General features: G+C 44.4%; 1 protein-coding gene across 1 annotated transcript in view; it reads left to right on the forward strand.

The window, feature by feature from the left end:
- The first annotated feature begins 2,109 nt into the window (after positions 1-2,109).
- The window catches only part of KIAA0895 (KIAA0895 ortholog), a 26,778-nt gene continuing 13,964 nt past the window's right edge, over positions 2,110-14,923 (forward strand). The window contains exons 1-2 of the mRNA XM_015419366.1: positions 2,110-2,527; positions 11,108-11,790. Of these exons, the coding sequence (XP_015274852.1) occupies positions 2,500-2,527; positions 11,108-11,790 (711 nt within the window). The 5' untranslated portion in view covers positions 2,110-2,499. The remainder of the gene's footprint in view (positions 2,528-11,107; positions 11,791-14,923) is intronic.

The raw sequence follows: 14,923 nt of genomic DNA on the forward strand, positions 1-14,923 counted from the left end.
AATCTTGTTACAAAACAAGGTCCTTACAATGGACTGAAGACACAACGTTCCAGATTAATTTAGGACCAAGACTACGAAAAGAAGACTCTGCATATGACCATTCTTATGCGGAATGAGTCTCCTGGTATATATTTCAAGATATTGTTTCAGATGATTCATGGATCTGAGTGAAATAATTTCAGGTAAACAGATGAAAAGTTTAGACATGTCAGAGGGGTAACCATGTTCATTTCTTAAAGCAAAACAAAAGAATCTTGAGGCATCTATTATAGGGTAAATTGTTGTGAACTACAGCCTATTTTATCAGGGTCAGACAGTGTTCCCTCTAAGCTGAGTTAGTGTGAGCTAGCTCACAGTTTTTTAGCCTCCGGCTCACACATTTTGGTCTTAGCTCAGGAAGGATGGCTCCAGAGCAAACTAATGTAAACAGTAGCCAAATTGCTCGCTCACAACTTTAATGCCAGTAGCTCACAAAGTAGCATTTTTGCTCACAAGACTCCACAGCTTAGAGGGAGCATGGCAGATAAACTTGGGCACAGAGATGAAACAAAATTGTACACAGAGGTATCAAAACACTATGAAATACATGAGGCAGCAGTGATATTTCTACACAAAGCTGACTTGTGTTGTGTATGGTCTTTATGCTCATCATGGCCCACAGACATAACAGGCGCTAACACCTTCTTAGATTTATTAAACAAATTTAATGCCTTTACAGTAAAAGGAAATTGTCATTGTGACTGAGACTTAACTGGATGGTAGCAGACTTGGTGATAAATTCTAATCCAACAATTTCATGCTGGGATCTCCCTTTGAAGTTCGTTAAAGAATGGTGATCTTTAGGTCAGCCACAAAGTTCCCTGAGAGACTGAAAATGAAGGAAAAAACATATAGATAAGCATCCATGTGCGCTTGAAGTAATTTTTTAAAAGTGCTATAAACATTCAAATTCTGTGCAGAGAGCAACTGGATTCTGCTGACTGTGTAAATTATGGAAAGTAAGCACATTTGTGTGTAGTTGCTTAGTTTGCATTTATTTTTTGGCCAATAAAAGTCACTGTATCTTATCCATTCTAGCAAGCTCCCTTTCAGCCTGAGATATTTCCTCAAGCACTGCACACACATTTCAGCATCTATCATTATAACCATATGGACCAGAAACTTGTTTTCATTGGGTTTTTTTTTTAAAGCTAAGCTTTTCAAGATGGTGAATTCCACAGGATAAAACTTTGTTGGTCTTAAAGGCGCCACTGGACTCAAACTGAATTCCACATGCAATTACTCATAATGAAGCAAAATTTTGCATAATGGCATGCACAATACAAAAGCAGATGGTTGAGTTTGAAATTGACCCCACCTCTACTGTGAAATGTATGCAAGAATTCTGAAATGTTGGAATGTAATGACCTACTTAAGTCTTTTTTGTTGATCTTGGTATTGTAGCTTTTGTTGGTTTTTTTTTTAGCTTTTATTGTTTTTATTAATACTTTCCAAGCTGATCATGTATCAAAATAAACTGAATTCCAAAGGCAGTAGTACATAATTCTGTGGCCCATTGCTGAACTCACAGCCATGCCTATATTGAAAATATTCTTAACCCTCCCCCCCATATTAAGCTTACAGGTTAAGGTGCTCAGCTGTGCTTATCAACAGAAAGACTGCCAAAGGTTGCATGGCAGAATAATTTTATAAAGCAGCCATTGTGACTCCCTGTCCCACTTGTCTTAGTATCAGGAACATGCAAAGCTGCTAGTGGGAGGCAGACCTGGCAAGCAGTAACAGCATTGCTTATCAGTATACAGCCATGGAACAGAGTTAGACTCCAATGGCACCTTTAAGACCAACAAAGTTTTATTCAAGGTGTGAGCTTTGGTGTGCACGCCCACTTCGTCAGACGATGAAATGGAATTGCATATCATGATTACATATACAGCCATGGACAGCTACCCTTTTGCCAGCCCATTCTGCAGGGCCCTGGCTGTTCCCATGGGAAGACTACAACTCCCAGCATCCATCGCAGCGCACTGCATCTTGGCAAATATCGCGTCTGAGGAGATCCTGCATGCTGGGGTTCATTGCGCAGCCGCAAGCTTCCCCCTGTTTCTTTTCCCTATAGGTCTGTGTTCTGGCATGCCGGAGATGTAAGGGGGTGTGTGTGTCCTAGCAACGGACGTAGCCGCTGTCTCCTATCTCCCTTTATAGGAAGGAGGGAGGGAGGAGAGCAGGGGCCTGGGGTTTTGGGGAGGTGGTGAAGGGGGCCCTTAATGCAAAGCCAAGCATCTCTTCATTTCGCTGTAATCAGCTCGGCGCCTAGTTGCTTCAGCATCATCGCTATAAACCTGGGTATATAGCAAACAAAAGAATCCTGTCTCCTCCTTTGCCCTTTGGTTGCATCTACTCGGCTGTTCGTGCTGCAAGCGGGCAGCGAAAACTTCAGGTGTCCAAAAGGAGAAGAGTAGGGGGAAAGGCATTCTGTCTTAAGCAAGCCCACCATAAGGAATGATGCTTGAATCCATTCGTGTTACTGGTGAGTATTGCTCTAAATTTGGAGGGTTGTTTTTAATCCATCCAGGTCCTGCAGCTGGTGACCGTTTCATTGTAAGCAAAGGGGACTGGGTGCGTTGGGTGTGAGAGAGCAATTAAAACGAGCCTAAATGCATGCATCCACCTTAGGAGTACTTAAGTACAGTCCCCACCAAGGTCTTGGCAGGGATAGGAGTTAGCTTAATTGAAAAGGGTGTGTGTACATTTAGCAGGGTTGTAACAGAATCTCTATTTTTAAAAAAGTAAAAATCTCTTAAGAACATAAGAACATAAGAGATGCCAATGTTGGATCAGGCCAATGGCCCATCCAGTCCAACACTCTGTATCACACAGTGGCCAGAAATACCAGGTGCCATCAGGAGGTCCACCAGTGGGGCCAGGACATTAGAAGCCCTCCCACTGTTGACCCCCCCCCCAAGCACCAAGATGACAGAGCATCACTTGCCCCAGAGTCCCTATCTATACCTTGTGGCTAATAGCCACTGATGGACCTCTGCTCCATATGCTTATCTAATTCCCTTTTGAAGCCGTCCATGCTTGTAGCCGCCACCACTTCCTGTGGCAGTCAATTCCAAGTGAATTCCTTGTTTTTAAAAGAACCCCTTTGTGTACATAGGGATTTCCTACCCCTGTTCTAGAGAAATGGACTTTTCTTTCTTTCTTTCTTTCTTTCTTTCTTTCTTTCTTTCTTTCTTTCTTTCTTTCTTTCTTTCTTTCTTTCTTTCTTTCTTTCTTTCTTTCTTTCTTTCTTTCTTGCAAAGGGCCATTGTCAAAAAATTCCAGTTATGTTTTTGGATGAATAAACTTTAAAAAATGCAACAAGGACTTGAATCCCCCCCCCCCCAAATATGTATAAATTAATCTCTTTGCTCAGCAATGTATTTTGGAATATCCCTTGTTGTCACAAGCAAAGCTATTTGCTGTTTCTTTCTTTCTTGCAAAGGGCCATTGTCAAAAATTCCCAGTTATGTTTTTGGATGAATAAACTTTAAATAATGCAACAAGGACTTGAATCCCCCCCCAAATATGTATAAATTAATCTCTTTGCTCAGCAATGTATTTTGGAATATCCCTTGTTGTCACAAGCAAAGCTATTTGCTGTTTGTTAAAATCAATAGCAATGCTGCCAATATGCAGAGCTAGCTGGAAGAATTTGCCTTTCAGGAGGTTCTGGGGGTTGTCGTTTTTTTATCAGCCCCTGAGCAGCTTGGATGCAATGCAAGAAAATATCAGGCATTGCAAGAAAAAAAAATCATAGTATTCAAATTAAAATTAGTAATATTGTGTACAGTTTGAGGGTTAAATCACTCATGTTTGAGGGTTAAAATTGATCAGCAGACCATGCAAGAAATAAAGGATGAGGGACTAGTCAGCAAAATACAAACGGATGTTGTTTGGAGATTTAAAAACTGCAGATTTTTTTAAAGTGTAGTTTTAAAAACTGTAGTTTCTATTTGCTATAGAGTCTCTACTTATTTTTCTTTACAGTATTGTTCAAATAATGATGAGGGGAAAATACAGCAGCACAGAGTCCATAAAATAATAATCATATCTACCAGCAGCTAATGATTTATCATATTATGTAAATATAAATTCATTACTGCTTAATAGTAGCAAAAAGTATCTTGTTTGCACTGCTTTCTAGTTGTTGTTGTTGTTTTCCGCAAGGCTTTTTTGATACTGGGGGAAAACCAAGCAAGGACAGAAGGAATGAGTGAATGGACTGAGGAGACATCACAATTCTTATTTCAATCCTTACTGAAAACATGAGAAAGAGATTCCAGTGGGTAGCTGTGCTGGACTGAAGCAATAGAACAAAGTTTGAGTCCAGTGGTGCCTTTAAGACCAACAAAGTTTAATTCTGGGTATAAGCTATAAGAGGATGGCGGAAGACAGGAAGGCCTGGTGTGATCTGGTCCATGGGGTCGCAAAGAGTCGGACTCAACTGTGCAACTGAACAAAAACAACAACAAATAAGCTTTCATGTGCATGCACCCTTCATCAGATACATCTGAAGTGTGCATGCACATAAAAGCTTATACCCAGAATTAAACTTTGTTGGTATCATAGTATTCAAATTAAAATTAGTAATATTGTGTACAGTTTTTGTCTGAAATCACTCATGTTTGAGGGTTAAAATTGATCAGCAGACCATGCAAGAAATAAAGGATGAGGGACTAGTCAGCAAAATACAAACGGATGTTGTTTGGAGATTTAAAAACTGCAGATTTTTTTAAAGTGTAGTTTTAAAAACTGTAGTTTCTATTTGCTATAGAGTCTCTACTTATTTTTCTTTACAGTATTGTTCAAATAATGATGAGGGGAAAATACAGCAGCACAGAGTCCATAAAATAATAATCATATCTACCAGCAGCTAATGATTTATCATATTATGTAAATATAAATTCATTACTGCTTAATAGTAGCAAAAAGTATCTTGTTTGCACTGCTTTCTAGTTGTTGTTGTTTTCCGCAAGGCTTTTTTGATACTGGGGGAAAACCAAGCAAGGACAGAAGGAATGAGTGAATGGACTGAGGAGACATCACAATTCTTATTTCAATCCTTACTGAAAACATGAGAAAGAGATTCCAGTGGGTAGCTGTGCTGGACTGAAGCAATAGAACAAAGTTTGAGTCCAGTGGTGCCTTTAAGACCAACAAAGTTTAATTCTGGGTATAAGCTATAAGAGGATGGCGGAAGACAGGAAGGCCTGGTGTGATCTGGTCCATGGGGTCGCAAAGAGTCGGACTCAACTGTGCAACTGAACAAAAACAACAACAAATAAGCTTTCATGTGCATGCACCCTTCATCAGATACATCTGAAGTGTGCATGCACATAAAAGCTTATACCCAGAATTAAACTTTGTTGGTTTTTGTTGAGAAAAGAAAAGTTACTGGATGGCTTTTGAGTGGCAGTATTGTTAAAAGCAGAAGAGTCCTACAGCTGCCAGTATTGCGATGCTCAAATGGATAAACACCAGACGTTTAAAGGTATAGACAATTCTCTTCCTTTTGTTGGACAACTTTGGATTCAAATGTGTTTTGTCTGATCTCAAATAGCTACCTGCTTCAATCCGTTTTTGTCACAGTTTTTGGACTCCTTCCAATTTTATCTTTCACTTTTTTTTTTTTTAAAGCAAGTTTGTAGCCCTCATAGATGTTTGACGGCTTTCTGCTTGCTTCTGTTTCTGTATGAGCCTGCTTTGCTCAAACCTCTGGCAATAGGCACCCCAGCTTGTCATTTCAAGTTGCAAGCAGACCTGATTTAGTCAGTTTCAATCATGGAGAGGGAGGAGCCTTATGGGAAACCCCCCCCCCCACTTTTGTGTAAAACTGACCAGATTTGCCGGAAAGGATTCCAGCCCATAATGTCAATCCACAAACTAAAGTTCCCAGCAAGCAAATCTACTTGTGAATAAGTATGTCTGACTTCCAGGTTATGTGGCATACTGGAGTAATGGTGGCTAACAAGACCTGAATATAGGTATATATTTAGATAGGGAATTTTTCCTTTCAGACTTTGTGGTTATGTATACCTACAAGATAACAAGAATTAGTGATGAACAGGGGGGGGGATGTAGGCCTTGTGGGGGAGAGGTATGGTCTTCTCCATACTATTTACTCTTTCTGTCCCCCTGGCAGCCCCCACATCCTCTCTCTTTTCCCTGCTTCCCTCTCTCCTTCCTGCTCACCAACCAACCTTTGTTTTATCTGCCTCCCTTCAGCTTTATTTATTCATTTACTTATTATTTATTTCCTCCATTTATACCCCATCTTTCTCCCCAATAGGGACCCAAAGCAGCCCTCACAACAATCCTGTCAGGTAGGTTGGGCTGAGAGAGAATGATTGCCCCAAGCAATGCTCCCTCTAAGCTGTGGAGTCTTGTGAGCAAAAATTCTACTTTGTGAGCTACCGGCATTAAAGTTGTGAGCGAGCCATTTGGCTACTGCAGAAACTAGTTTGCTCTGGAGCCCTCCTTCCTGAGCTGAGACAAAAATGTGTGAGCCGGAGGCTAAAAAACTGTGAGCTAGCTCACACTAACTCAGCTTAGAGGGAACACTGGCCCCAAGGTCACCCAGTGAACTTTCATGCCATAGTGGAAATTCAAACGTTGGTCTCCCAAATCCTACTTCAGTGCTCACGGCACCATGTCTGCAAGCAATCTGTACTGACAAGAACTTTCTGGTTTCCCTCCCACTATGTTTACAGCCTTGTTTCCTAAATGCCAAGAAAGAATTAGATAAATTTACAAAGGCCAATTTCAAAGGTTAAGATAAAAGAGTGTATTTTTTAAATCGCTTGTCTGCTTTTAAGTCCTCTGGCATTGCCTCAGGTCTTAGTCAAGCCTAATATTACACTTGTTTCCAGGAAAAACGTCTACTTAATAAACACCTCTAAATTACATTTGCACCAAAGCTTTTCTTATCATGTCACCCCTACTTGAACCCGCTGCCCATCCAGGCTCTACAATCCACTATGCAAACAGCAACCCAGAAACGCAACCATGCCAAATCAATTTAAAAAATAAATCCTTGAATGGTTATACAAATGATTCCAAAATACCAACATTATGATTACACATAATACACAATGCATAAATATAAGAGCACAGATAATTCTAAAAACTATTCTAAACCATAGAACATTATTTTAATATATAATTCAAAGGGGATTAATTCTCATTTTCCTTTTTCCTGTTCTTAGATTTTGATAGACTTGTCACTTTCACTTGTTTTGCTGGATCCCAAATTTAACCAAGAATTCATGTTTTGCTGGAAGACTGAGTTTTTCAAATACTGATCAATCTGCTGTTGCTACATCAACGTCATCAGTATATGTAATTCTCAATGTGGCTCCACCTGTGGATATTTAAATCTGGAGACTAGAGCCATGACCAGACAAGTCAGATCTTTCTACAAACCAGAGGAAAGCCCCAGGTTTTCAGGAAAAAAACTGAAATCTAAAATAATTAATTGGAAAAAAACCAAAATAAAAATTGGAAAGTTAACCCCCCCCAAAAATAGAAGCAACCGTTTAAGGAAATCCTGTGCCTTTAAGAAAGGAATGCCCCCTTGGTGGCCATGGTGGGGGTTGCTAGGCAACCACAGTAATATTTCTAGCCTTCAAACCTTGGTTTCCTCATTAAAAGGCAGGAGGGAGGCCCTTTTCCAGGACTATATTGGCCTCCCAGTCCACTCCTGCTCCCCTGGAGGAAGGACTCATCGGGACCAGGACCAGCAGCAAATTGCTTCCACACAATGTGCATGACTCACCCAGTTACTACAGTGGTGGCTACCAGATAATGCCACACAACTTGCCTGGCCCCAGTGGCAGCCTCTGCATAACTTGTGAGGCTTGGCCAGACCTGGCAGCAGCCACATTGCAAATCAGCTGAGTGACTTGCTAGCATACAGATTTTGAAACAGGATCAGACTTTTCCCCAGGGAGAGGCTGCCAGACGCAGGGAAGGAAGGAAAACTGAAAGTTAGTGTGGTATAGTGGTTAGAGTGTGAGATTAAGATCTGGGAGAGCCAGCTCCGATCCCGGTTCTGCCATGGAAGCTCGCTGGGTGACCTTGGGCCAGTCACTCTCTCAGCCTAATTTGTTGTTAGCTGTTTTGGATCACCCACTGGGGAGAAAAGGGGGCTATAAGTGTCTAAATCAATAATTTTCATAACGCTTTCAGTCCCTGAAAGGAAGTTGGACCGTTTTTTCTTTCTTGTTCTTGTAATTTAAAATAGTTGTGGGGTATGTACTTCCATTTGACTAGTAGCTTTCCACTTACCTTCCAGCACAAATGCTGTCTTGTATAGTGGGACTGCCTGAGCACTGCAAGGTGAGATATGGCCGATAGTCGCCCCCCCCCCCCAAACCCGGCGTATTCTGACTGCCTTGTTCACAGGAGGCTTTTCTGGATGTTTGCTAGGATGGGAGTTTATCAGCGCCTCCAGCAAAACACGCTAGATGAGCATCTCTGGGCTGACACTGATCAAAAGGGGGAAATCTGATTTGAAGTCTGGTGCCCTGGAAGAATGCTTGGCCCAGTACAGAGGGAAGGCTTCCCCGATTGGCCATGAAATAAAACCAACCTTGCCTCATCTTTGTGTAAAGCAGAAGGAAGGGATGTGCCATCTTACGGAGGCTGTGCCAGAGGGTAGCTGTGTTGGTCTTCTGTAGAACAGCTAGCTTGGAGTCCAGACCAATTTGATTTTCAGGGTATCCACTTTTGAGAGCCTTGGCTCTGAATAGCTCCTACTAAAAAAAAAATCTTGCTCATTTTGAGTCTTGCCAAGAGATATTTTGCATCGTTGACTACCTGATTCTTTTTTTAAGTGGAGATGCTGGGGTTTAAACCTGGGACCTTCTGCATGCAGAGCTGATGCGCTTTCCAACCAACAGGGATAGAAACTTGATTAAAAAGCACTCATAAGAGTCTAGATTCTGATGAAGCCAGCGTCTGCATCGGCTTCTCTGTTTGCATGATGGTACAAACCAGGGCTTTTTTTTTTTTTTAAAAAAAGAGGTGCTGGAACTCTCATGAGCTTTTTAACGTTTTTAAAAGAATTCTGTCGAAGAGGTTCTGGAACTCTGTTCCGGTGTGTTCCCCCAGAAAAAGAAAAGCCCTGGTACAAACAGCCCTGAACACCTTTGCCTGCCCAGTAGTTTATGTGGATGTTCAAGGGTATGTTAAGGAATAACCTGATTATATTGTTGAAAATTCCCTTCAGTATTTCTATGCTTGTGAAATTCGCTACGTATTGTAGTTACAGTCAGGCCCATAGCCACAGCCCAGAGCCCCGCCACCCACAAGCCGTACCCCACCAAAATGCCAGACCCCCCACCCCCAGAGCACCTAGCCCAGCAGCCATGCCAGGCTGGAGAAAGGGAAGCTGCCCTGCAGTTTCTGGTCAGTTTCACTCCCTGGGATGGCTGTTAGGTTTAACAGCTGAAAGGAGTGGAGTGAAACTGACCAGAATTGGCAGGGCAGTGTTCTTTTTCTTCCCCAGCCTCCCCACCCAGGTGGAAAGCTGGGGAAGGAAAGGAAAACTGCCCTTCACTCCCCTCCCACCAGCTGTTCCTCCCCAAGGGAAACTGACCAGAAGCTGCAGGGCAGCTTTCCTTTCCTTCCCCAGCCTCCCCACTGCTGGGAGGGGGGAACTGGGGAAGGAGAGAGAGAAGGAAGGCATGGGGATGGATGGTGGTGGGGAAGCCAATCTCTCTCTCTCTCTCTCTCTCTCTCTCTCTCTCTCTCTCTAGCATCTAGTCCAGTGTGTTTTCATGGCTCTCAAAACCATATCTAACATTGTCCCGTGGCAAAACGAGAACTAGTAAATAAAATCCTGGAGGCTGCGGAATTGGATAAATTGACTTTATTGATAAAAGGTGCGACGGATTCGACATTCCAGAATACTTGGTCACGATTTTATCATCGGTATGATAAATATATGTAGGCCAGCTTGCAAGAGACAGACTAAGAGTTTACTAAATGAAATATATACCTGTTAGGATGAGAGAGACAGAATAGTTGCTTACACAGTTCATGAGAAATTGTTATTAAGGTGGAATAGGCACCAGTATAAATATTGGTAAAAATTGAAAATAACCTCCATGGATCTGTTTGTACTGTTTGTGTGTATGTATGTGTATGTATATGTTATGATTGTTTGTGTATGTTATGTGGAAAATGTAATAAAACCCTGCCCCTTTGGGGGCAGTTTAAAAAGAAGAAGAAGATCCCCTGGCATTACACCTGATCTCCAGGTGGGCTCTGTGGCATTAAATCCCATTGAAGTCCCTCCCCTCCGCAAACCCGGTGCTCCTTAGGCTCCACTCCCAGAATCTCCAGTTATTTATTATTTTTTTAAGTATAAGCATAATGGGTGCCCCAAAAGCAAAAAAAAAGATTGCCCCACAAAACAAAAAATTCTAGCTACGGCCCTGGTTACAGTTAAATACACCCCTTTTTATAACATGATGAATAACCATGCAGCCCTCTGAAGAGCTCCCCCAGTTTGGTGTAGTGGCTAAGTGCACGGACTCTAATCTGGGAGAACCGGGTTTGATTCCCCACTCCTCCACTTGCACTTGGCTGGATGACCTTGGGTAAGCCATAGTTCTGATAAGAGCTGTTCTTGAAAAAGAGCAGTTTCTGTCAGAGCTCTCTCAGCCCCACCTACCTCACAGGGTGTCTGTTGTGGGGAGGGGAAGGGAAAGGAGTTTGTAAGCCGCTCTGAGACTCCTTTGGGTGGTGAAGGGCGGGGTATACATCCAATCTCCTCTTCTTCTAAACCCATTAATTCCAACAGATTTACACTGGAATAACTCCACCTGGGACTACACCATTTGTGGCAGGGTATGAGCTGAGTTTGCCGCAGGCCCGACCAATAAAAAATCGTCACTTCAGAAGTGAGCGGTGACTCATGAAAGCTCCTCCCCTGCCACAATTTTTTTTAGCCTTGAAAGTGTTACAGGACTCTTGCTCTCTTCCACTGCTACAGACTAACACAGCGATTACACCGTTTGCTTCTTTTGTAACCTTCTCCTTCCTTTGCATCACACAGAAAAACTTCACTGGCCACAGCGGGAGCTCTCCAAAAAGAGGCTCTTGACTCCCGAAGAACATAAACTGATTTTTCAGAATGAAAGCCCTGTCCAGGACCTCTCCCAGTGCGGCATCCTCAAGGACACATTCACCACGGGGACGAGCAGCTACAACGTCCTCCTGCAGAGCAAAGAGGGGAAGAAGCACCCGCTGCAAAAGCGTCCCCCGGCGTATCCTAAACGGCACCGAAAGGCCACGAAATCCTCCGGTGTGCCAGGAAACAATGAGCGCCGCAAGCTCAAGCCCCCCACGCCTTTCCTCCGTGGGTGGTGCTGCCTCAATCGGCAGCCCTCCCTCTTTATCACCAGCCTGGCGCCCCCCAGCAGCAAGCTGGCACACAGCATTTCCGTGGCAGGGAGTGGCATAGGGCCCGCCCCCAGGCCCAAGGTGAAACGGCGTTCTTTCTCCAGCCTGACCAAGCCGAAGCAGCTGCCGCCATCTAAAAGTTACGTCAAGGAGGGCGACGCCGCGGGGCGAAAGCTCTGTATCCTCACCGCCATCAAGCCTTCCAACGTGGAGAGGGAGAAGAGCAAGTTCTTCAAGTCCGATTATAGCTACAATCCACAGTTTGAGTATGCAAATCCTGCCATGTCCAACGTGTTGGCGAAATACAGCCAAGCGTCAGGCACATTTCTGAAGCAGGTAAGCTTCTCATAGACCCACACCGCCCTCACGGCCACTTGCCAGAGTCTTTTCCAGGTTCTTCCCTCTCCCCCCTTATTGTTTATCTATTACGTTCTGAACTTGCGCCCCTTTCTAAACTTGTCCTACCACCTGCTCCCCGTGCAACAAGTATCAGCCATCCGTTTGGTTCATGCGTTTGCCAAGATCTACGTACAGCCTTGTGGCATGCGAGGATCTGTGGTGTGTGTGTATGAAGCTGTGTTTGTTCCACTGCAGCAGTGCTCTCCTCTGACGCTGCCCATCATCTTCAGGTCAGTTTCAGTCCCGCTTACTTGGCCACCAGATCCAGCGAAATATGGGGGTGAGGATGGGGATCAGGTGCTGGGGCCAGGGAAAGAGTGGCGGGTTCTGCCTAACTGCCCTGCATAGTGATCCCGAGAGCAAGAACTGAATGAGTCCTTCCTCCAGCCAAAGTCCGCCAAATGATTTTGGGAGGTATGCAGGCAAGACACAGGACTCCTTGGAGATATCTCCTCTAATCTCATTTTGAGAAACAAGATCTTGGTCTCTATTACAGCAAGTCCAGACTGTAGTTGATACAAGTTGAGGAAACCCCAGTCTCAAAATTTCACACTCCCAGATTCCCTCCTCTAATTGCTTGTTTTCTACCCACCAGAGGAGGGTGTCATTTTTGCTGATTCTCTTTGACAAAAGCTATGTTGGACAGTTGCTGGAGTAAGGCAGGGGATTGGGCCAAACTGAGTGAAGAAGTTGGCTGGATCCAGCCCCATCTGTTAACTGCTGTTTGCCCTGCAGTCCCAGTTAATGAAGTAATGCATTGATTTGTTGTTATTTAATTAATGCTGGAGAGCGACACATAATGTATTTACAGTGCAGTCCCACACAGGGTTACACCTTTCCAAGACTATAGACTTCAATGGGCTTGGAAGGGTGTAAGTCTGCTTAGGAGGTCGTGGTCAAGCAGTGAGCTGGTTTCTTTGCCCTTGATTATGATTGGGCTTGTGTGCCGGAGATGAGTGCAAGGCTCTGCCTGGCTCTGTTGACATTGGTAGTTCTTGAGCACTGATTCCCCGCCCTGGTGGCATTAGCGATCTATCACATTTTTTTCTACTTTTGGCCTTCCTCCAAGGAGCTCAGAGCCCTGTACATGGTTCTCCATTCATCATTTTATCTTCAAAGTCTGCAAGGTAGGATAGGTTGAGGGGATATGACTTGCCCGAGTCACCCAATGAATATCATGCTGAGTGAGGACTCAAACTTGGGGTCTTCTAGATCCTTATCCAACACACTAACCGCTATATCATACTGCTACCTCTTCCCCCCCATGAAGGGTTCCATGCTTATATATTTTCCTAAGATTTCCCTGACACACATGGGATGCTGTACACAGTGGTAGATATGTTTCACTCAGAGGTTTCACATTTGTTTAGAAATAGGATGTTTAGGATTATAGTTTAATTTATTAAAATTAATTAAGTTTATAGTCTGGTTTAGAGAGCCGGTGTAGCACAGTGGTTAAGAGTGGTGGACTCTAATCTGGAGAGCCAGGTTTGATTCCCCACTCCTTCTCCCGATGAAGCCAGCTGGGTGACCTTGGGTCAGTCACAGTCCTCAAAAGAGCTCTCTCAGCCCCACCTATCTCACAGTTTGTCTGTTGTGGGGAGAGGAAGAGAAGGAGATTATAAGCCACTCTGAGACTCCTTTGGGTAAGAAACAGTGGGGTATAAAAACCAACTCTTCTATATATATAAAAGAAAGTCCCCTCACCATAAAATCAACGCTTAGGCCAAACCCCTGGACCTAGAAACACAAAATTCGGGGAGAACACTCCTACCATGATATAGATGCTCACTAAGAAGGGATTTTTAGAAATTTGACCCCTAAGGGGGTCAAAGGGGGTAAAATGTGCTCCCCCCGCTGCTTCCTATGTGACTGCTGGGTTGCTGCCTCCTTGCACCCCCCACTCTCTGATTGGTCAGCTGCAGAGCTCAGTGTTCTGAGGTTAAAAAAAACCCCAGCTTACAGGAGATAGCAGAGAGCTAATAGCAGTTGAGGAAATCAGGAATGACCAACCACCTGTGAGGCACAGCGATGCTGCTGGCCCAGCATCCCTGATGGCTTCAAACATGCTTCCTCTCACCTCCTGCACCTGACAGGTGGCTGTCTGTCAGGTGCAGCAGCGGGTGCAGGGTGCTTAAAGCCATCAGGGAGCCCGCCCCAGTAGAAACCTGCTCCTTAGTTATCCTGCCGGCCCAGCGTCCACAATATCTTGCAATACCCCACCCCCTCCCCCACTTATACTGGACAGGCAGCTGCCTGTCAGGTGTAAGAGAGGGAGTGGGATGCTTACAGCCATTGGGGAGGCTTGTTCAGCAGGATTGCCTTAATGCTGCTGCTGGCCCAGCCTCCTCAATGCCTTTAAATACACTCCCTATAGGAGCAGGGCCAGGGTACTTTAATCCATCAGGGAGACTACCCGAGCAGAAATACTTTAGCAATGCTGCTGGGCTAGCCTCCCCAATGGCTTTGGACACACTCTCACCCACCCGTCCACCACCTGACAGGCAGTTGTCTGTCAGGTGCAGGAGTAGAGTGTTGAAAGCCATCAGGGAGGCTTGCTCAGCAGGATTGCCTTAGGGCTGCTGCTTGCCCAGCCTCCCTGATGCCTTTAAACACAATCCCCCCCTTACACCAGACAGGCGGGTGTCTGTCAGGCGTAGGAGCAGGGCCAGGGTACTTTAATGCTGCTGCAGAACCTCAACCCACCCAAACTCTGTAATGGCACCAGACTGCAAGTGAAGGCCCTGCACAGGAACATCATTGAGGCCACACTGCTCACTGGCAGTACTGGGGAGAGTCAATGTTCATACCATGCATACGACTCATACCATCAGAAATCCCATTCGACTTCAAGAGGCTGCAGTTCCTCTTCAAGGTCTGCTTTGCTATGACCAACAAGTCTCAAGGCCAGACACTGAAGGTGGCAGGAATTGACTTAACAGACGACTGCTTCTCACATGGACAGTTCTATGTGGCCTGCTCCAGAGTGAGCTCACCAAGCAGCCTGGTGATCCTAGCACCTGAGGGCAGAACCACCAATGTGGTCTACAGAGATGTCCTTCAGTAGACA

Source organism: Gekko japonicus, unplaced genomic scaffold (assembly GCF_001447785.1).
Source record: "Gekko japonicus isolate JY-2015 unplaced genomic scaffold, Gekko_japonicus_V1.1 scaffold190, whole genome shotgun sequence".
Taxonomy (NCBI): domain Eukaryota; kingdom Metazoa; phylum Chordata; class Lepidosauria; order Squamata; family Gekkonidae; genus Gekko; species Gekko japonicus.